The following is a 23,428-nucleotide window of genomic DNA, read 5'->3' as shown; positions in this document are numbered from 1 at the left end:
CTATATAATTAATGTAAAATGAGTGAATTATACAAAATTGTATCCAAAGAATCTAACCCGCGAAAATACGCTGGTTTTATTCCTCTACTGAGCTACGATTTCCGTAAATATAGCGATAAGTGAGCTCGTTAATAACCTTTTCTATTATTAAAAAGCATCACAATTCTGTATAATTAATACACAGTGTGAATAATACAGGTTTGCAACCCCGAAATCGAATCTGCGATCTACGATCGCGAGTGTCAGTCCTTTACCGGTGTGCCACTACTACCACTCCTCGACTATCACGAGGTTTGAGGATTAAATTTGTATAATTACTTAAGTATGTATTTCTATGTATGTTTATGTTCATTTATTTGTGAATATGTATTTTTTGTACACGTAAACTACCCTTTATTAGTACTTTTACCTTTTCCATACTATGTTGTCTGTAAGAGATTGCCTTGTGTGATAAGACCGCCCATTGTACTTTTTTGTATATTATTGTAAAACTTATTAAATGTTTCTTAACGTGTACAATGAAGAATATTAAATATTTAAAATAAATAATTTAAATAGGAAAGTTAGAAATTGCATTACATAAACAGAATAAATAATCTCTTAGTCACAAATCTGTGGTATAATATCAAAAGAATACTTTGTTGTAATCATAAGATAATTGTTTTGATTAATTGATATGAATAAAAAATTTCTTATCGTCCAGACATTTTATATAATATATATATACAGATAAATCTTTTTGCGATAAAAACAAATCCTCAGTCACATTGTCTTCGTACTAATTTTTTGGTGTTTATATTCCGAGAACTTACATTGTGTTCCTTCACTTACATTGTATTACGTTTTGAATAATTTCAAACGAACAATCATAAATTTTTAAATTTAATATTTACTTATGAAAATGAAAAGGTTACTACTGCTCTGTTTTATTTGTGTTTTGCCAATTTATTGCAGAGTTGGTACGTATATGCAATCAATTGTATTTACAATTATTTTATAAAGTGAATATACTCCAACATCGCAGTATGTTATTAACTTTGGTCTACATAATTTTGTCGATTTGAGAGCAATAGTTAACAATAAAATTGGTTACGTGCCATGACATTATGCTGTTCAACCATATATTCCTGAACTAGCACAAAATGTATAATGGAATCAGGCGTTACCTTGCGGAAGTCCATCCTAAGTAAGAAAAGGACCAATATTTAGCTAGTTCCTGAACTGAGAGTGATTTCGCGGTGGCAGTTGTGTGATTCGCATTGTTGGCCGCATACGCATTTATCAGCGGGCTGGCGGGCGGTGCACTTTGTTGCACGACTACTACTGCATGTGCGGAGGTGGCTAAATATTGGTCGTTTTCTTACTTAGCACAAAATGTATTTGAATGATTGCTTATATAACATATGTATCCCAGTGTAACGAAAGCAATTGTTAAATAATAAACTTTGTTTAGGTACGAACAGTAATTTAAATACGTCTAAATTGCACTTACATACAATTGATAAAAAATATATAATGAATAGCATTTGGCCTATAACCACGAGTCAGACTTGTGACTTTCGTTTATGGAACAAATTTTTCACCACAAGTGAGACTCATAATTCTACGCTAAAGGGTTAACCTCTTTTTATTGTTTATTATAATTTTATATATCTCATTTATATTTTGAACTATAACTTTGACCATAGAGTCAACAATAAATTTTTATCCTGACGTAGTGTTTTAAGTTAGCTAATTATATGTACTAATGTATCTGTTTATTGTCTTTTATATACAAGAGAATTATAAAATATACAGTAATTAGGAACATAGCCTCCTCCAAGACTGAGAATAGACCCACCTCAGGGCTTCCACTCACTTTCCTCAGTCACTCAGAACACAGCAAACGCATGCCTCACCTCAACAACAACCACTCCACGAGAAATTACACCAAAACACGCTTACGATGCAACAAAAACAGGCACTGTATTTCTCACAATCAGCTTCGCTTCCCAGGACCCCTAGTACTCCTCGCTGCTATCCCAGATCACACACATACAACCACTATACTGTACACTCACACGTGTATAATATATATCCATCGTAAGATCGACATTGTTCAACTGGAATGTGATCGGATCGGTAAATTTTGTTAACTTCTCGGACCCTTCAGTTCCGCGAACTTAATTTCGAAAGCTCCTAAAGCCTAGCTGTAAAGGTTAGCTGTATCTACATCAATAGAAACAATAGATAGATGTGCTTTATTTATATTTATTTATTCATACTGTTACATTCATGGTCATTTAATATATAACTCGTGCACGTATTAAAAACAATATCACAGAAGCCCAATTTCATAGAAGTTACAATCAAAATGATCTCTCCTATAATGGCATTACGATTCGATTTCAAAATCCGGGCGTTGTACTATATGCCTATAGGAATATAGGAGTTTTTCAGCGCTATACCCAGGAAGGTCAAACATGAATCTTGAATAAGAAAAAGACCAATATTTAGCCACTTCCGCACATACAGTGGTAGTCGTGCAACAAAGTGCACCGCCCGTCAGCCCGCTGATAAATGCGTATGCGGCAAACAATGCGAATTACACAACCGCCACCGTCGGTGGCGCGAAATCACTCAACACGTGTTTCGCCCCTCCACGGGGCATTTTCAGGAGGTATGTTACAGCGGTTAGTGCCAAACACAGAGTCAATGGCACTAAGGCGGGCGGTGCACTTTGTTGCACGACTACCACTGCATGTGCGGAATTGGCTAAATATTGGTCCTTTTCTTACTTAGGATGGACTTCCGCAAGGTAACGCCTGATTCCATTAAATATGAATCTTGAATTACTGATGCTGAATAGAAAAGTAGAGGTTGTAGTCCTTGGATAGACTAAACCTTCTCATCACCTGACACTGTTTTGGACAAATAGGACAGCATAATGAAGATGAGGATCCCTAGTCCAGGTCATCACAGAGCTTAGCCACGCTCTATACCTTTATCTTTGTTAATATAGATTCTAATTGAATTAACTGTTTTAATTTCCAGTAAACCATGTACGCCTGGTCGATCCAAATCCATACATGATGAATGTAATAACTGAAACAGTTCACAGAATCGAAGACTTTGAATGGTGCAATTTAAAAATTCAAGATCACACTGTGAATGTGAAGTAAGATATTTATCTGTTAACCTTGTAATTTTCTGTTGCAATTCAAAAGTTTTGAGACTAAGAGACATATAGTAAACGTGGATGTATACTTGGTGAATGCAAGATATGTTTTCGGTATATTGTATATGTTTTTCAGACATAATAATTACAAAGTAGACCGTCAAATAACAGACGACAAGAAACACGATATTCTTAAAACAATAAAGGGTAGAGACATATCGAAATAATTCTTTATAAGGAAGGTGAATTTTAATTATTGTTTAGTAGTAATAAAAACTTGAGCAAATTGTTCTAGAAGAAATGGAAGCGTTTCTAATAGATTAAACTTGCAAGTGTGTTTTAGAAAAAAAAATCTGTGTCGTTCGGAATAATGTTCGAAACGATCTGGAACATTCTTATACTACGATATTATTTTCAAAAAATTAATCACATTCCTTTTATAGTTTAATAAAAATATATATTCGTTAAATCACAACATTTATTATTTTGTATTTTTTAATAATTAACTATATTATTTCCGAAGAGAAATATCATATAATTAAAATCTGTTCTCCTTGGTCGTTTCTTCATTTTTGATGGTTGTGTAAAATAAATAAATAAATTTATTTACAGAGAGACCGTATACGGAAAGGAAGTAGTAGCGAAGGTTTCTTATAAAAACGGTTTCGTTGTGGCAGTCAATCAAGTAAACGTTGTCGAAAATACTCTCGGTCAAAACTGGAGGCATAATACAACAACCAACACAACGACAGTTGCAATAACAGGTACATTGCAAATGAATGACGTCACCATTGGTATGGATGTGGAAGTATTGATAGAAGGTTCTGTTCAACACTACACCGTTGAATTTGTATTACAGCTGATCACCTTTAATATGGGGGTATGTAATTTTGATATGTCCTTGACTTATACCTTCATTATTTTTTTGAGAAAGAAGTAAATATTACCATAAATCTGATTAACAAATTTTGTACCTTATTCTATACTAATATAATCGATTTTTGCTTATCTATTTCGATGATCTATTCAATCCAGTGCATTCACATAACGAATGATAGATATGTTTAATGCTTTAGATAATAAAGTCATTATTTATATCAACGTCAAAACGATATATAATATTACAGGTGGTGAGAGATATGTTTACAGATATAATCGACGTAACAATCGCTGCAAATGCGAACTCGAAGTTTACACAGATAAACTTTATGCCTTCAAATGACCTGACAGACTTATTATCTAGTTTGGTAAGAGATATGTATATTAATTTAAAATATAAGCCTCATTCACAAAAGTTTAAACGGACAACATGTAAACTATAAAATATTAATGTAGATATTGCCTGTTATAATATAATCCCAGGCGTTCAATAATAACACCTAATTTCATGAATATCTTGTTCTGCTTCTTTTCAGCCGATGAATGCTCACTAACTTCCTCAAAATATCACCTTCAGCGACCTCCGGCGACCTTAGCTATGTCGTCGGTCAGTCACCGCTCGAGAACCTTTCGGCTTTAACAGCCGTCGGTTGCACGAGGAATATTCCTCCCCTTCCCCACTGCCTCTTCAGACAAACTATTCTTCGATCTACTTCGATGACATTGGTTCTCCGTGGAATCCCCTCATTTCTAATACGATCTCCCATCGAAACTTCCAGAATATACAACAGTTATAATCAATTTAATTCAGAAATGTCTGAGTTGGACATTTTTGTGGATGATATAATGTTTAACCAATTTCTTAAAACTTAAACTTTACTTTGGTTTCTTTCACATAATATCACTGTATGTGATATATAAAATCTGGTCTATAATTTATATAGCATACAATAGACTATTCGTGTGATGTTATATTAATATCTAAAGAGCTGTTTGCCATTATTTTAGGATATCTAAACTAGTCTAGCCTATGATATAAGAGTACGTGTGCTGTAAGTAGCTTGCATCTAAAAATTGTAAGCATTTTAATTCATATCATCTAAGTCAGAGCCAATACTTGTAGTTCCTAGAATACTAAGCAATAAGTAGCTTACATCTAAAACTCCACGCACTGTAAATTAAGTTAATTAAGTTACCTGAAAGTTTAAATCAGTAATTGACTTTTCATAAAATACATTAAAATAATCTATATTTTAGTTACACGTTCAAATGTTAATTCCACGGAATTTATTTTCGGTTCTAATTTTTTTATAATTTTAGTTTGTAAATTTTTATTTTTAATGCTTGATCTAACTAAATTTCTATATACAACTGTAAAAAAGTTTTTTTTTGATGTGATACCAGTTTTAATAGACTGCGAAGTAATAATTTATTTTTATTTTTGTTACAGTACGATAATAGCGCTATAGTTAGCGCTGCAAATGAGTGGACTTCGAACATCATACGCCCTTTCGCCGTGTATGCTGTCGAGAATGTGATTCCATACCCTACGATATGTTATGACTGTCCTATAGTACGATAATTTCTATAATATTATAATTAATTTATTCAAATACGTTTGTTTGATTTTCCCGTAAAAACCTTAACACAAATATTTTTCTTTATGCCCACTACAAAGCAAGAGCTTCTCCTCAAGATGTCTATGGGGGTATATACTATAATCGCTACTCTTATTTTTTTTTTTTGGTCCTGCTGTTATGGACCTCTCGTTCCCCTATCTCGTGTTGGACAGGGACTTTTAATTCTAGTAATTTATTCATATTTTTTATTATTATCATTCTTCTCTTTCATGTATCATTTCATGTATCGTACTGTTTCTTTCATTCTACAATTTTCCCAGTCTTTCTCTTTCATTCCATTAGCCATACATCCATCCTCAACCACTACATTCTAGGTTTCCTTACTATTTTATTTTGCAACATTATTTATTGTTCAAATATTTAACACGTATTTTCTTTGTAATTATCATCTTATACTATTTATTGCACTATTTTTGGTACTACTATTATTCCTTTTATTTCTATATTTTAGTGTTTGTTTTATTTTTACCTATTGCATTTATTACCTCCTTCCTGCAGTAGCAGAGGAAGCATTCTCTCTCCCCTTCGTCTAATCGCTACTCTTAGCAGGCAGATTGGCGATCATAGTGTGGTATTATGGTACGCAAAGGAAGCTGCTGCCCATCATCTGAAACTTGTTTGTGAGCAGTGACAATCTTACAAGCATATTATTAATTCAGAATGTGTGAATTGTTTGACATTGTATCCCGGGAATCTGGTCCTCGACCTAACACAACTCTTATCCCTCTAATTGTTGGATGCCACTGCTGTATGGTGATAAATGAGCTTCGGGATGACTTGCTCTACTACAGTTAATTATTACTATATAATATCATTTAGTATTTATAAATTAACTTACAATAAACTTTAAGAGTAATTTTATTAAAAATAAAATTATTTCGTGTACTATATTTAAAGTGACAATAATGCTTGAGACTAAATTGCACTACTAGTGGTGGGATATTGTAAAATTGACCACAGAAATAGAAACCCATATGTGTTTTTTGTGGGTTATTCTCAGATCACAGCGCTTTTGGAACTCTGGCAGCTTTAAACAGAAGGATGTAATTACAGAGGAGTTAAATATTATTCTAGTTTCTTTCTAAGAATTCTTCTCATGATGTACAAACTGTAATATTAAGAAGTATATGAGCACACAGTGCGAAGCGGTCATCGCTGTCCATCGAACAACAGACACTCTCGGACTGTATTAAGCAGTGATTCCCAAAGTGGTCTATATCGACCCCTGGGAGTCTATGACAACCTGCTAAGGGTCTAAGTCAGCGAAAAAAAATTTGGGGGTCCATGAAATGAAAATTGGGGTCCACATACTGGACATCATTAGCCGAGGAGATTTAAGATTAACCCTTACAAAATTGACGCCAAATGTTGATAATTTATTATTAAAGCATCAGGTTCATCCTTCTCACTAAAAATTTTGACTTATTGCTTATGTTTTTATTTAATGTTACGTATATTTTACATAACAGATACAAAATTTTATTTTGAATAGTTTTAATTTAAATTCAATTAATAAATGTATAAATTAACATGCATTTTTACTTTAAGTTTTTAACACTAAACTTCACTACAGCTAGAAATTTACAGGAAATCAATATCATGTAAGTAGGGGGTCTACCCGACACGGAAAAACATGGCAAGGGGTCTACGACACAAAAAAGTTTGGGGAACTCTGGTATAAGTGTCCATCATACGGTGGCAGAAATATCACGTCATAAGACCTCGTGCGGGTATCACACGGACGAGAATCAATGCAATCGCAAGATTCATCAATGTCGCGAATACGGCAACCGTACATATACTGGCGTGCAACCTGAGAATAGCAATATGGAGTAGAAGTGAGTAAGCGATCGCTCGTAATGTAACCTTAAAATCTGGGCATTGTTAGGGCGTTGTTAAAATAGATTAAAGAGACTTTATTTGTTATTTTAACATGCAAAAAGTTGAACAAAAAAAATTGGAAATTATACACGTAAATGTGAAACAAAGGCACATACGCTAACGTCTGTGGAACATAAATTCTAATATAAAAAAAAAAGTTTATGAATTAAATCAAGGTAAGTTAGTCAATATTGCCAAAAATCCTCTAAAATGGATTATTTTACAATTCATAAACACGACATTGTAACATTTGAAGAATCAAAAAGTAAGTAATTAAAGATAAACGCAAGAAGATATTAATCTTATCAAATATTTTAATGCTTTAATTATCGTTCACAACAATTTGCACTGGATCATTACCGAGCATTACTTAACAGGTTAACATTAAATAAATTTGGTTAGGATGAAATTATGGGTAACTTTGTGTATTGTGGCTGCATTCACTGTGATCATCAGCGCCGTGGAGAGATCATGTAAGTTTATTTTCCTTACAAAAAATTTACTTAATGCATTTTGAAAAATAAGTTGTGACGTCACTGGCCAGCAATCTCATCTTTTTCATTTCTTATGGATCTCACATTCAGAGAGAACTTTGCGGTAGATATAGACATATGATAAATTTCAACCTGTGTCCTGTCTCATCACGATATCTTTGGAACCATAAGGCTTAGACTTGAAATTTAGAACTTCTTCTGCCCGGTAGAGGTCATCTATGAACAAATTTTACAAAATTCCTTTCTGACTTGGGGATGAGAAGCATCAGGGGTGGCTCTAGCTCAGTGATTCCCAAAGTTGTGTATATCGACCTCTATAGGGGTCTATGACAACCTGCAAGGGGTCTACGTCAGCGAAAAAAAAATTGGGGGTCAATGAAATGAAAATGGGGGTCCACCGACTAGACATCTTTAGCCGAGGAGATTTAAGATTAACCCTTACAAAATTGACGTCAAATGTTGATAATTTATTATTAAAGCATCAGGTTCATCCTTCTCACTAAAAATATTGACTTATTGCTTATGTTATTTTATTTATAGTTAATTTTATGTTTATTAATTTTTAATACAATAAGTATTTCTAGTTTATTTAATGTTACGTATATTTTACATAACAGATACAAAATTTTATTTTGAGTAGTTTTAATTTAAATTCAATTAATAAATGTATAAATTAACATGTGTTTTTACTTTAAATTTTTAACACTAAACTTCACTACAATTAGAAATTTACAGGAAATCAATATCAGGGTCTACGACACAAAAAAGTTTGGGAAACTCTGTTCTAGCTCGTGTAGTGCCCGTGTTCAATGAAATCCTAGTGCCCCTAGGTCTAACGCACAGCTATAAATACTAAATTTGCCGTCATAACAAGAAAGTTTTTTCATATTCCATCAGCGACATAGTAGTAGTTTCGCTGCCCATAGAACTTGTCTTAGAGAGTGCCGCGGCGCGCCCAGAGACAGCGGCGCTCGTGTATTGCACACCTTGCCCTATAGGTTAAGCCGCCCCTGAGAAGCATGCATTTATTTCGCGAAGCAGACAGGGGTCTGTTATAAGCATTAAAGTCATGAACTTATTTGTACATAAGTGATCAAGTCAAATGTCAAGATTGTGAGAAATTATTTTTCAAAAAGAACTTTACTTAATTTTCACTATGAAACAATATGACATGACATAGGGTAGATATCCGCCTACATGATGAACAGACGACCTTAAATAAGATTCTAGATGCAAGTCGTTTGCTATCAGTCCTATTCTTCATCAGGCAGTGAATGTTCTATGGCGCAAATGATGATGATAATGAAGATAATAATAAAATAAGCGACATCACAAAATTTATACGAATTGGTGCGTTACATCTCTAGTCAATTTTTGTGCTAGCTTATTAAGGAACACTTTCTAGTGAATGGAAATTGGGATAATTGTCTTCATACGATGTTTTTAACATCGCTTCGTGTTATTCTGTTATATAAGATCAGAGAACGTCAGACGTCAGTATAATTGTCACAAAACAATGAGTTAATACACAGGATGATTGTAATTATTTTTAGTTAAGAAAAAACTTTAGATCTTTTGTATCTATTTCTAATCATCCTGTATATAGTGATTAAAAAGAAATGTTACGTTTATTAAAATTTCGTATTGAACTGCGATATAATTATTCCGGGCAATACAAAGTCTGCAGATAGTAAACAATGTTTAATTTAAATTTATTGTAATACGAAATTTGAAAACAGTTTTTCTGACTATATTTTATTTCAATTATTTATTATTTCTGAAATCATTGATTATTGTTTAAAATGTATCATAAATTAATAGACAGCAAATGAGCTATGTATTTAACTTCCAGAACATTTTATACCTATAACTAATCGCCCTGTATGTATAATTCTAATAATATTTATCTTATATGTAAATATATTAGAACAGCGACTCTTATCTGTTGCTTAGTATGTGAATTAATTTATAATCTGTATATCTGTCTATAGATATAGACTGTATCATAAATATTTATTTCTTTTGCCTATCTGTCTAGTTTGATTTTTGTTATGGCTATCGTTATCGCTGTGAAGATTTATTTATACTAATGATATCACAGGTGTCCGGTGGCGGAATTATAATGTTAACTTCAAATTAATAAAAAATCAAGTAGAATAAACATTTATTATAATAAAAATTAAGTAGTTGAAATATGCGGATTATGTTATTAAAACATAATTTTATCTAAATGCTTACTGTTTTGTGGGGTACACTAATGTGGTGTAACTGCGATGTTTAGTGCCATATAATACTAGCGCTACTACTCCTCCGCTCTCTCGCCGAACGGTTAAGGAGAAATTTGAATTTGAAATTCGAATTCTTCTATCAGACAGTTTTTATGAAATTGGTTAACGAATACTTAATTGTCGCGTTCACTCGCCTCTTTTCGACTAACCGGGTAGCGGGTTTAACCCTTAAATGCATAAGGATGTAAAACTACAACATACCACTTAAACGTAAAATGAGAGAATGAATGCATAGTGTATATATGCAACTTAAGGTTTTTTTAAAAAGTAAGTTTAAAAAATATTATTTTAATTTTATTTTTTTTTGCCCTGCATTTTAGTGTACTTATCTGCAAGATAAATATTTTTTTAAAAGTATAAATAAAAGTCATGCATTTAAGGGTTAAGGAGGCATCTTTGCAATCCATTAGCGTTCACCTTTACTCGTCTTATCAGACTCGTCTCCAAGACCAATACTGCTTCTATTTGATTCAAGGCTAGCCAGCTACATTCATCGCGTACAAATTGACCATAAAATATTTCCGTGTAATTGCTTCGACTAGATTTTAGTACTTTTTCACCTTGGATGTGAAGTCTAGCCAAAACAAAAAAGCATAAAACGATATTTGTATATATATATATATATATATATATATTGGTCTATAGAAAATCAGCGTTCGACGGTTCTACCGCGGTCCCATACTATGCACGAAAACAATGCACACATCCATATGTACACGGATAGCATTCCGTTCGGAACTGCTAAGGAACATTTACCTGTGTGTTTACATATATAGGTATAATTATAATAGTTTCTTTTATGTATCTATTTTCATAATTTATATTACTGTAATTATTTTGTGTGTATTATTTTAGTACATATCATATAACACTGTCCTGTATTTAAATTGCGTGTCATAACAAAGACATAAAGTGAATTTTTTTCTATATATAACGTCCAACGTCAAAAGTAAAAATCCGACAAAAATTATATTAATTTATTTCATTTCAAAGTTTCATATTTTATTTATGAAGTACCTATCCACACTTTGTCATCGTGTTGAATTAGGGCGTATATTACAAAGTTTATTGAAGTCTTATACTTGTTTCAGCACTTACACCGCGTTTGGTGGGAGCAAATGATTATTTTGCGAAAATTATACAAGAAATGATTTTAGAACTGGAGGAATATGGATGGTCAAACTTAAAAATGGTGGACAACTCGCAAACACTTAAGTAAGTATAAGATAAGTAACGACTAAAGGTTGTACGCTTTGCTTATTATTTATTTACGATTTTTTTTATTTGTTAAAACATTTGTCATAGAAATTACTACGGTAATCATATATACGGAACCCAATCTCAAATGCCAGGTTTTTGCAAGAAATGTACAAGTGTCGCTGTACATTTTTTTTTGATTTTGTACACGCACGCACACACATACACACACACGCTTGTGTATGTAAATATATATATATATATATATAAATATATATATGTGTATATATTTATTTATATCGCCACCCCTACTGAATAAAGTGATAAGTCTGAAAAAGCATCTGTTCAGGTAAGACGAAAAACTAAAAACTGGTTATATCTCAAAAATTTTGCTTCATGAAACTGTGAAAATAATTATAAGAACATAATTGTATCTATTCTTAGCATGCCGAATAGGGGTAAAGTTTTTACTTATGTCGTGTCTTGTCTGTACTTTACTTTGATTATTTTAGAAAAAAAAAGGTATCATTGTATGTAAAAAATTGACAAGATGTACAGAAACTCGTAAATTTCAAATATTAAAAAGATCAATGAAAATTATAACGGCTATTGATACTATTCGGTGCGGGCGGCGATATCTTTGTAACAGATATTTATATCAAATTTGTCTTTTTCGGCTTACTTCGCATTCGATGAATCTTGATCATTTAAAATATATTTTTTTTCTATGGCTTCATTCTTTGACTGCGTGTAGTTCCATTCGAATAATTTTGTATGTATGCAAATGCCAATATAAAAATAAGATAGTTTTATTTAATATCTTGTAAATGGCTAGTTATTCTCCAATAAGGTTTTATATTTCAATTTAGTTGCATTAATACTCAAAATACTTGTACACTTAACAGCGAACATCTGTACCGCTGGCACGTAACCGGTACAGTCAACTACACAAACGGTTTCGTCGTGTCCATAGAGAAAATAGACCTTAGAGACATTAAAAACAACATGATGAGCTTGCCTGTTAACGGAACGGAAGAGTGGCACGGCTCAGTACACGGTGACCTCATGCTTTGGGATTTAAAAGCTGGATTCGAAGTAATTGTTAATCTCGACAATCAACCTGAACAGAGATTCACCGGTGTTTTTACGTATGAACATGTAACAATTCGATGCATAGTAAGTGTTAATATAGTATATATTATAAATAATTTACTTTCATCACCATAATCATCACATCAACCGATAGACGCCCTCTGCAAGGTAGAGGCCTTCCCCAAAGATTGCTACCATGACCTTGCTACTATGCCCGCATCCAGAGTCTTTTTTTTTGGTTTCGAGGGGGAAAACTCCCGGACGTTCTAGATGCCCCCCCTCTGGGGGGAGGACGGGGGTATGTGGGATACCTACCCACTAAAACCTCCCAGTGATCGCCCTCTGCGCTATACGGGGGATCGCGGTATCTACCGGTCAGGGATCGCTACGCGGTCTTCCGTGTAGATAGCCCGTCCTGGGGTATGCGTGTATGGTTCATACTACCCCCGACACCATCGTGGAGCTATCATGATGATTCGAGACCACGTCGAATCATCGTCCGCCTCAGAGTCACCGAAGCTAGTGAAAGTTTAGGGCCCCTACCTATACTCCCGCGACTCCGTTCATGGTAAGGCCGTCGCGAGGCACGTCCCTACGCTGACGGTGTCGTCTCCAAGCGGGATTTATCCTCTGCTGATCCTGTTCGGCCTCCTCCTTCGCATCCAGAGTCTTCCCGCATCCTTACCTATGCCGTCTTTCCTTCTAGTGGAGGCTTACCCACGCCGCTTCTACATTAACTTAGACTATATTGCTGTTGGCTTGCATATTTGAATTGAATATACGAATAAGATGTAAATGAAAAGGAATCCGATTACTTGCTTTTATTTAAGGCCCCCTTTTTTGGGAATTGTTCACCCCTGCATGTGGGATAGGCCCTTAGTGTACCGAGGTTTAATCATTTTTTCAGGTTATATTGTTCACATTTCTTGCTTCATAAATTCTTACATCCTTTACATTTTTACATTTTGTTCATACATCTTCATTCATCACCCATCACCTTGTCTAGTTTATCATTATTGTATTTCAAGGTCACTATTTGTTAAAACATTAAAAGTATTCGTACATAGTAGATTACAACTCAATGAAGGCAGTCGCCTTAAGCCTCGTCATTGGTGACTAATTTGAATGGCTCTTTAGAAAACTTGGACTCAGGCAGCTAAATAGATTTTTGGGCAGAAGTTTACTGGAGTAATCGGAAGCAAGGCTAAATTTCGGCTTGGGATGTCACTTAATACGAACTTAAAATTCCGATTACAGGCCCACGAAGACTGAAACATGACTTGATTTCATGATAAAAAGTTCCGCGTGCACGGAACAAAACTTTATAATAGATATGAAAGAAGACTTACAATAATTCTGTGTGTGTCGTTGCCATGTTAGCAAATATTATCATGATTATATCAGAAGAACGACAGCACTGCTCCCGCCCTTCCAAGACATAGGCTTCCCTAGCGTTTTCCACGACGACCGCCCTTCACTACTTACAACCAGCGCTTTCCTGTAAACGTAACTAGTTATATTCTAGTAATAGTACATAGTATCTGTGACATTCAGAGAACGAGGCGAAGGGAGTGAGGCGATGAATGAACGGAAATAATTATGAAAAGGAGTGTAATATTGTAGATGTACGATGAATGTAAAATGAAAAAAGTAGAAAGATAGATCATATAAAGAATGGTAGAAGAGTACAGAAATAAAAGAAAAATAAAGTGAAAAAATTATTACAGAATGTCAAACCTTATCCCACAACAAGATGTGGCAGTACAAGAGGTACCTAATAACGGTGGCGATAAAAAAATAACTAGTACGTGCAATGATCAGACGAGAAATTCTATAAACTACGTCTGTTATTTTGGTTCCTTTGCGTATTCCCCATTATTATTTTGACTCCAGTATAATTCAAAATAATAAAATTACATATTACAATTACAGATCAGTAAGAATATGAATACAAATGAATACACTGTTACCGCTCAATGGATAGATTTCAAACCATGGCCGTTAAGTAGAATGATCTACCTTCCAAGTTCCCATGTGACGCAAGCTCTCTCTAGACGGGTAAGAATTTATATAATCATCATATCGTTTTGGCCCATAGACTCATCCTACAGAGAAAAAAGATACAAGTGAGGTTGGCGAACTCGCTGTGGTATTAAGCTACGCTAAAGACGCTGCTATGCATCCTCCAGAAACTTACAGACCTCTAGAGACTCAAAGGTATAGGCCTCCCCTAAAAGATATCTATCGTACAATAATCGCCACGGTTGACAGGTGGGTTGGCGATCGCAGTTTGGTATTATGCTAGGCTAAAAACGCTGCTATGCATCCTCTAGAAACTTACAGACCTCTATAGACTCAAATATATAGGCCTCCCTTAAAAGATATCTATGGGACAATAATCGCCACGGTTGGCAGGTGGGTTGGCGATCGCAGTTTGGTATTATGCTAGGCTAAAAACGCTGCTATGCATCCTCTAGAAACTTACAGACCTCTATAGACTCAAATATATAGGCCTCCCTTAAAAGATATCTATGGGACAATAATCGCCACGGTTGGCAGGTGGGTTGGCGATCGCAGTTTGGTATTATGCTAGGCTAAAAACGCTGCTATGCATCCTCTAGAAACTTACAGACCTCTATAGACTCAAATATATAGGCCTCCCTTAAAAGATATCTATGGGACAATAATCGCCACGGTTGGCAGGTGGGTTGGCGATCGCAGTTTGGTATTATGCTAGGCTAAAAACGCTGCTATGCATCCTCTAGAAACTTACAGACCTCTATAGACTCAAATATATAGGCCTCCCTTAAAAGATATCTATGGGACAATAATCGCCACGGTTGACAGGTGGGTTGGCGATCGCAGTGTGGTATTATGGTACGCAAGCGACGCTGCGCCTACCCTCTGGAAGCTTGTTTTTAAGCAGTTATAATTCTATATAATGAATGCATAAAGTTTGAATTATATAAAATTGTATCCCGAGAATATAACCTGCGATCGTAGATCCAAGAGAAAAAAGATCCATATCAAATTGCTGTAACCTTTTACCCAACTGTCTATGTTTAGTAAACGCATTGTTAACAAAACACCCTAGCGATGCAAATTAGAATTAATAATAAAATGCACTTCGGCCGGTCAAAGTCAGTGGTCACTATGCGTCTATTACTTTGAAGTTGTAGGAACCCGCAGTTTAACAAGCGACCGATAAAATATAAGTACTATGGTAGTAGATACAAATATAAATTTCTTTAGTTGCGTAACATATATTTAAAATCACAAGAAGTACGTTTTTCCATGCAAGTTCACACTTTGTAATCCAGTGCCTTCACAATTTTCTTTTTATTTCATTTACTCTCCATCTTTAGACAAGCATGATAAAGCTGGTCATCATTAAAATTTGAAATAACTTGTAAAACTTGAACGCAGCAAAACTGCAGTTATCAAAATAAGAGAATCAAAAAATAAAATTGAACTTACATCAATTTACTCTAAACTACTGAAACGCCAGGATATTTAAAACTTAGCCATAGATGGTGAAAGATGTGGTGGATATACCTCATTTTCTTCCCTGCTGAGGAGCGCCTTTAACTAGAAATAGGAGAAGAAGAGAAGGAACAAATCTGCTTATAATCTTAAACTGATTGCATTGCATCAATTTTAAAACCACATTGTTTTTTGTTCTTTCAGTTCTCCGCACACAATTACAGTCCGAGCGCCACAGTCTGGTGTAGAGATATAATACAACCTATACTTGAAAAATTGGTCGAAAAAACAGAATTTCCTAAAGCATGTTTCGCTTGTTAGAAAAAAAATTATAATACGAAGGTGAACGAGCATGTATCAAAATGATAGTTGCAAGTTTATTATATACAGGCTGACCCATAAATTCGTGATTGGACACATAGATATTAACTCCATTTAATTAACCCATATCTAACATACTGTATAGAAAATGTTTAGTACATGGTTTGTTCAAAAATCCAGAATTTCTTATAAAATCAAATCATTGCAGTATAAATTTTTGTCTGTTGTTTGCTGAAGGATTTTTAGATTTGTTGTAATAGTAATAATTAATAACACAGGTTGCATAAAAACAATTTATATTTTAAAATGTCAATAATTTGAAATACGCGATAAAGATTATTTTTAAATAATTTTCTGGAGTTAGCGAATACCCACGCCTTCACTCGTTTGCGTTGATTTATGGGACGAATTGTATGAAATATGATTTGAAGTATTTTTCAAGCGAAATCATCAAGAAAATAATTCTCAACGAAGTAGCATGTTTTAATATTACCTTACAATAATGAAACTGATGAAAACATCCAAGAAATCAACGCATTGGAGGATTCCGGATTAGGGAAAATGTTTTTTTTTTAAATTATTAATGCATACAAATGTCACTGATATGTAATAAAGATATAAAATAAATGTTCACTATTTTTTTTATTAACACTAGATTTTACGAAGAAGTAAATTTGATAGCTTTCTTCTTTGCAAGATTATATTTTATTAGAAATACTATTTTTTATTCTTAACATTTATATATTAAAGCGCCATGTATCGTTTTCAATGTAATCTATTTTCACCTTCACTTAATGACAGACAACATAATAGTTTAATTTTATTACAATAGATGGCATTGTAAGCAACAATTCTAAGTTATCTGCCTAGTAATATTTTAACACAAATTTTGAAAAAAATTTTATATAGTATATATTCTTAAGGCTTTTCAAATAGGCTTTGGAAATGGTGGTATGAATACGTGTTAATATTATGTAAACTTATCGGGAGCCATCTACTTGCATGGCAACTCTTATAATGGAATAAATCGGGTACCTCATATCCATGAAGTCATTTTTAGATAGTGAGTATTTGTTTCGCTAGATGTCACTATAATCAATTTTGCTAAACTCTTAGCGACTATAGGTTGCTGTCGCCCTTTTTGCATTCTAAGCTAAGCTTCAAGATTCTCATAGAAGCCTCAACTCGGGACGCTACGTGCTACGTTATGTTGAACTATGATGGATTTGGAGTTCGCCGAACTTTATATCAGATGATTGATGGAGTGACTTGCGCAAGTGACCCCGGATATGATTTGTCACTCGGTATGTTTAGAAATGCGATACAGTGGCGTCCTAGAGGACTAAACCTCTACTTGGTTAGTTCCTGCCTGGCTTATACCACTACTACTACTTCGGAAAGGCTTAGAGCTAGGAGTAACGGAAGAAACTCCAGCAATACTTCTTTCTGTAATAAATGGGGTTTATTCTCCTCTGTAGATTACAAGCTGAGACTATCTCAAAGGAGGTTTGTACTTAATTTGCGACTTACGGAAGCTCTAATTTATTAAAAAAAAAAAAAACAAAAGTTCAAAATAATTTCAGCGGCACTTTATTACAACGATCACATCCCGCGTCATGTTTACAACCTTTACAATAATACATTCGCATCGGATAATCTCTCAATAAAACATTCAAAAAAAAATTATTACACTCTTTAACATTATTTACAAAAAAATACATATTTACACCGACATTTCACTAACACAATAAATTAATTAGAGACTCGGCCGGTCCCTCTTTAAGGTCCATAAACTATTTAGACCTAGCTGGCTGCGTGTGGCAACACTGTGACAATAAAAATGTATATTCTATACTTTTAAAGACATCGAACTCTTACAGCAATTAGGTCTATGCTTAATTATAACTCGACTTTTAAACCAGAGAGGCTTTAAATGCCAAACGGCAAAACGTATTTCTCCATGCCAAAAAAAAAATACTACAAGCTGTCAAAGCCTGTCAACGTACATTACACAACAACGTATTTAGATCTGTTGTCAAATATATTATAGATAATAGATATTTATTAATTCCAAAACATTGCTTGTAATATTAATAAGAAAATAAAATTTTAATTTACAGAATTAGGCTCGTTATTAAATATATTCGTTTATTAACTAAATATCTTCAGGCAACATATTAGCCCACATTCAACGTGGTGTGAGAGAGTTGATGATTGAATAAACAAAGATATAAATCTGTTGATAACCGGAAGGATTTGACATCATCTGGTTGCAATTTAATCTTTACTTGTATCTGTGGTAATTTTTTAACCAATAAACGTGATTTTTTGACCAACCAGGACGCTCTGGTTATTGTTCGCCAATTCTATGTTTTGAATTCTCTACAATATGTTCAGATTTCACTGCCTTATAGTTAACCTATAGTATGTCATACAACTATATTGATTTAATTATATTCTTATAAACCATTTTCGATCTTGATTATTTCAGACGTAGAACATCCACTAGAAAAAGGTTTAGCTGAGAATAGTTTCCACTCTTTTCATCCGTGGTCGCTATAAGAGCTAGTTGAGAGGAAAATATTCACGTACATATCATTTGCTTTAACATACCATTCGTGTCTGCCAAAAGACACCTACTGCAAAATAAAAAGATTGCCACGAAAACCGGCATCTTGTGGCATTATCTATGTCGTCAATCCCTACTAGGTTCAGTGGGGGACCTACCTTTCATCTATCAAGTCGTGGTAGTAACTCAAGAATCTTTTGTCTTGAACTGCCTCTTTCTGACAATATAATAATCATTTGAATGAATGGTTTTGTTAAAGCGCAACCAAGACGAACCTTAAATTGAGTGTTATTTAAATAAAAAAGATGAAACGGATCCTGAATTTTAGTGCAATTGTTTCTTGATGAATCTTTTTATATCAATGTAAGAATGATGCGGTAACAATTTTAATTTTCAGGTGTCGCCGTACACTTAGTGGCGACTCGAGAATCTTTCGGTCCTAACAACGGTCGGTTGTGATGATTAATAAAAAAGTTTGATTTTGTACAAATTTAGAGAAGGTAAGTCTCTGTTCGGTGGACCGATGATGTATTTAAGTTCGCGGGAAGACCGGTGATCGTGACGATGTTTGGGGGAGACCGGCGGACAAAGATAAATGATTAAATTTTTAACGCGAATGGACTTGACGTCACCGCGTTCCCACACGAGCCGGACTAAACTAGTATCACACGGCGCACTCACACTAGCACGGTGAGGCGCTCGGGCGGCGGGTGTCGCGCGGGCGGCGGCTCGGGCGGAGGTAACGCGCGTTTCGTCAGCTCCTTATCACGCGGCGGTGTGTGATTCCTTGCATCCGCATTCTGAGCCTTATACAGCGAGTGAGCTCGTGGAAGTTCATCCGACGGCCTATCTTCCCGGAGCGGGTTTGCGTATCGACGCAGATTCTCTTCATTCTGCAGGTTATTGGACTTCTCTTCGTCGTGACGACGAAGACGTTCTGCAGTATCCGCTGCAGCTGACGCGCGTCTCCGACAAAAGAAAAGCGCTGTTGCCGCTCCGACACCAACTAGAAGCAGCGACACGACCGCAGCAAGAGCGATCAACGTAGCCGACGGTGATGAACTCGCTTCCGCAACTGGAGGCGGTGAAGCATGAACCACCCGCAGTCGCAACGCAGCACCTAATAGCGCGTGTTGCGCTAAACGCCTTCTCGATACTAGTTCACTTAAAGCCCTAACAGCCGCTGCTAGAGCACCGGCATCTGTCTCGCCTGTATTGATGTCGCCTTCAACGCCCTCTTCTTCTCCGACCCACTGTGGATATAACAAAATTAGCATTAATAATTTTTTCGTTACAGGAGAGACATCTAAATTAAAAAAGCGATCTACGTTTTATCACTAAGGCGTAACTATAATTAATAATTAATATTCATTACATCATTTCAGCTATATGAGGTTCACCACCGGATATTGGCCTATCTTCTAGATTATAAACTGTCGCTTAACGAGCCATGAGATGAGCCAATCGGGACTTATCTAGTAGATCAAAGCAAAAATAAATACATGAGTGAAAAGAAAGTTCTGTGTTATGAGGCCTGCCCTCTGTTACATCAATTTGTCATTAGTATTTTTTGTGTTACGTCTTCTTCTGTGTAGCGCCTTCCAACGGCCTTAACAAGGTAATTTGATACTTTAATAATAGAAAAATAATTACCAAGGCAAGGTCCAAAGCGTCGTCATCATCAGGTGCGAGGTCGCAGAGAAGGGCAAGAGGAGGTGCAGGAGGAGTTCGAGCTGCAAGCGCAGCTGCTAACGCACGTCTAAGTGCTGCACAGGCGCGCTCAACGTGTGCCCCGCGCGACAGCCGTTCTCGGGCTAAGCGAAGCTCCGCTCTTGCGCAGCCCGCAGGCGGGGCACCTCTGGCGCCGGGCCAACATGCCGCTGGAGCTGGTAGAGCCGGTGGTTCAACCCGCCGGCCAGCAACGCGTCTACACTCGCCGAGGGGAGCGCAAGGTGCGCGGAGGCAAAGTGCGGGAGCAGCAGGAACGCACACCTATTTTGTTAATTATTTTATTGTAAATAGTTTATAGTGATTACTTATGTACTACATGAATAACTAACCAAGCTCCTCAAAGACATATTACATTAGATAGAAAGAAGATAAAGCTGTGAGGATCTTCGACCAGGATTTTTTTTAAAAGAAAACTTTTACAGGCATCATTTCACAAAAGTATGTAGAGGAATTCACTACATGCCGCATTCTCATTAAAAATACTGGTATCATTACATTGCACAGTAATAAGTTCATATAGTTCGATAAACTTTTTAATTTATTGTATGATTATTTTAGAATGTATAAAAACTGTAGAAGGTTGGTTCTAGAAAAACTGTAGTATTTCTAGAACCAACCTTCCGGATTTTTTTCTTATACAATTTTTGACAGGTTTCAAAGTAAAAAAGATTTATGGTTTCCAATAATAATGTTTTTTATTTAGGATCATAAATGCTAATCAATTGTGTATGCCATAAAAAGATGACCTAAAGTTTCAATTTGAAACTATCTAGTTAGTTATAAACATACGTATATTTTTTTAAGCTACAGGAATTTCGTTGACCATTCAAAATTAAAAAAAAATCTGTTTTCGCTCTGAAATTTGTAACAGAAATTTATACACGAAGATCAAGAAAATGGTATGCGATAAGAAGCAGTACCTCATCAGTTCGGCAGGGTTGGGCTCCTGGAGCCAAGCAATCGGGCAGTCCGCACCACAACCGCGTACAGGCCGGAGCCCCGGCGACACAGCGACACGCATTACAGCCCCACCACCAAGTACCGTTATCAGCACCACACACTGCCGGTGCTGACTCCACGTCTGTACCCTCTATACCCAGGCCGGCGATCACTGGAAACAATATTTTTCTTGTGTATTCATTCACTTTGGTTCTTTTAAATAATTATTCATTACCTAAGATTTAATACAATGCAATTGACAAATATTGCCTCAGCTGATGTTTCACTAACTAGTTCAAATAGGAAAGCGACGAAATGAATTATTATATATGGAATTTTTTTAAGGGAAATAATAGTATTAAAACAAATGACAATTATCATCGTCATTTCCGTCGTACAATGTTCCCTTCTGATAGAAGATCACCATAGATTTAAAACAGCACCAGACGGAAGCGACTAGCATTCAGCGTTTTTCGACGACTTTAATAAAGCCTTCCGTACACCTTGATAGAAGACGGTCCGTGGTCTACCCTCCAGAACATTACAGCCCAACGGCCATCTTTTCTGCGTGCTGAATGGTCCGCCTATTGCCACTTTTACTTGCCAATGTGCTGGACTGTGACGTGCTACTTTCGTTCGTCAACAGATCGCCTCATTCGATTAAAATTTTTATATAATGAGACTAGAGAGATATTTCAAATAAATAAAAATGAATCAAGTGATGCTGAATTTTAATAATTGCAATTGGTGCATATTATTTGCTTTGTACAATTAAGAGACAATAAATACGCAAAAACAAATTCTACCAAATTGCAATGAACACCCTAGGTTGAGTGTAGCTAAGTCTCTTTACGCTATGTAGTATTATGAGAGGTGCTTACGTTCGAGGCAATGTCGGGCGAGACGCGCTGGTGGCGGAGGACAGACGCACCTCGCACCACGTTCTGCGTCTGACGCACACGTGGCAGGCGCAGGGCAAGCAGGCTCGCATGCAGCATCAGCGCAGTCCGCACCAGTCCAGCCCGCTGTACACTCACACGTCCACCATCCAGGTCCTCCCACACAGCGTCCTCCGTTACGACAAGGTCCAGATGCGCAACCGTCTGTCGCTCGCTCACACCTCGGTCCACCCCATCCTTCTCTACACACGCACGCCCAACCTGGTGATAACCCTGTTTGGATACAAGACCCCCCGTGTGCACAAGCACAACTCGTGGCTGTAGGAACAATTTGAGGCGCCACCGTCACCGGTGCAAGAGGTACAAGGGGCGTGTCGCAAGAATGCCCTGCCCACCCGGCTGCGCAAACGCATCGCCAAGAACCACCTTCGCGAAGACACGTGCCGCCGTTAGCGCAGATCTCGCAGCGACCCGGCTCTTCAATACGAATCGAGCATGTTTCACCTAGAAAGTATATATTATTCAATATTTCATCACTTTACAAGTAAAGCGATAAAAATCCACATATAGTAGTTTTCACGGTTTATAGTTAAATATGAGGACGGGGGAGGTACATAAATAACAAGCCGTCTGTTCTTTAATACCTCGTGTGCATCTTGTGAAATACATACAGTCAACTCGTGTTAAAAACAGTGAATAATCTTTTTTTCCAACTCCATGTAAAAAAACAAATTGTTACTATTATTACATTCCAATTAGGATAGAAAAACTATCTACTTAAGGGAGGAACGAAAACCTTTCTAGTCCCTAGGTTATTTAATTCTAAACTAATAATGCGTTCATATTTAATATACTATC

The 23,428-nt window shown here is 35.7% G+C and overlaps 3 protein-coding genes across 4 annotated transcripts in view; 2 read left to right on the top strand and 1 right to left on the bottom strand.

Annotated features, from left to right (window-relative positions):
- The first annotated feature begins 773 nt into the window (after window positions 1-773).
- On the top strand, window positions 774-5,624 carry LOC137919961 (uncharacterized). Its single transcript, XM_068763186.1, has 5 exons — window positions 774-959; window positions 3,034-3,157; window positions 3,770-4,037; window positions 4,285-4,404; window positions 5,487-5,624. Exons 1-5 carry the CDS (start codon window positions 896-898, stop codon window positions 5,616-5,618), a joined length of 708 nt encoding a protein of 235 aa, XP_068619287.1. The 5' UTR covers window positions 774-895; the 3' UTR covers window positions 5,619-5,624.
- A 2,287-nt stretch (window positions 5,625-7,911) lies between these two features.
- Window positions 7,912-16,722, top strand: LOC137919957 (uncharacterized). Its single transcript, XM_068763181.1, has 5 exons — window positions 7,912-8,030; window positions 11,431-11,554; window positions 12,442-12,712; window positions 14,561-14,686; window positions 16,316-16,722. Exons 1-5 carry the CDS (start codon window positions 7,961-7,963, stop codon window positions 16,430-16,432), a joined length of 708 nt encoding a protein of 235 aa, XP_068619282.1. The 5' UTR covers window positions 7,912-7,960; the 3' UTR covers window positions 16,433-16,722.
- A 2,744-nt stretch (window positions 16,723-19,466) lies between these two features.
- The window catches only part of Ser (Serrate), a 28,488-nt gene continuing 24,526 nt past the window's right edge, over window positions 19,467-23,428 (bottom strand). For both annotated transcript variants that reach the window (XM_068762793.1, XM_068762794.1), the window contains exons 11-14: window positions 22,553-23,074; window positions 21,653-21,843; window positions 20,655-20,993; window positions 19,467-20,254 (exon numbers count right to left, since the gene is read on the bottom strand). In XM_068762793.1, the coding sequence (XP_068618894.1) occupies window positions 19,679-20,254; window positions 20,655-20,993; window positions 21,653-21,843; window positions 22,553-23,074 (1,628 nt within the window). In that variant the 3' untranslated portion in view covers window positions 19,467-19,678. The remainder of the gene's footprint in view (window positions 20,255-20,654; window positions 20,994-21,652; window positions 21,844-22,552; window positions 23,075-23,428) is intronic.

The sequence above is a fragment of the Battus philenor genome, unplaced genomic scaffold (genome assembly GCF_028537555.1).
Source record: "Battus philenor isolate CCGP_79_NKW_IND1 unplaced genomic scaffold, ilBatPhil1.0.hap1 SCAF_17, whole genome shotgun sequence".
NCBI classification, from domain to species: domain Eukaryota; kingdom Metazoa; phylum Arthropoda; class Insecta; order Lepidoptera; family Papilionidae; genus Battus; species Battus philenor.
The sequence above is the reverse complement of the archived record's forward strand: the minus strand, read 5'-3'. Positions and strand labels throughout refer to the sequence as shown.

Bases quoted from the DNA above. Each gene is read 5' to 3' on its own strand.
- LOC137919961 (XM_068763186.1), top strand. From the start codon at position 896: ATGAAAATGAAAAGGTTACTACTGCTCTGTTTTATTTGTGTTTTGCCA. The intron at 3,158-3,769 runs GTAAGATATTTA...ATTTATTTACAG, and splicing joins GATCACACTGTGAATGTGAA to AGAGACCGTATACGGAAAGG. The intron at 4,405-5,486 runs GTAAGAGATATG...TTTTTGTTACAG, and splicing joins CAGACTTATTATCTAGTTTG to TACGATAATAGCGCTATAGT.
- LOC137919957 (XM_068763181.1), top strand. From the start codon at position 7,961: ATGAAATTATGGGTAACTTTGTGTATTGTGGCTGCATTCACTGTGATC. The intron at 8,031-11,430 runs GTAAGTTTATTT...TACTTGTTTCAG, and splicing joins CAGCGCCGTGGAGAGATCAT to CACTTACACCGCGTTTGGTG. The intron at 11,555-12,441 runs GTAAGTATAAGA...TACACTTAACAG, and splicing joins GACAACTCGCAAACACTTAA to CGAACATCTGTACCGCTGGC.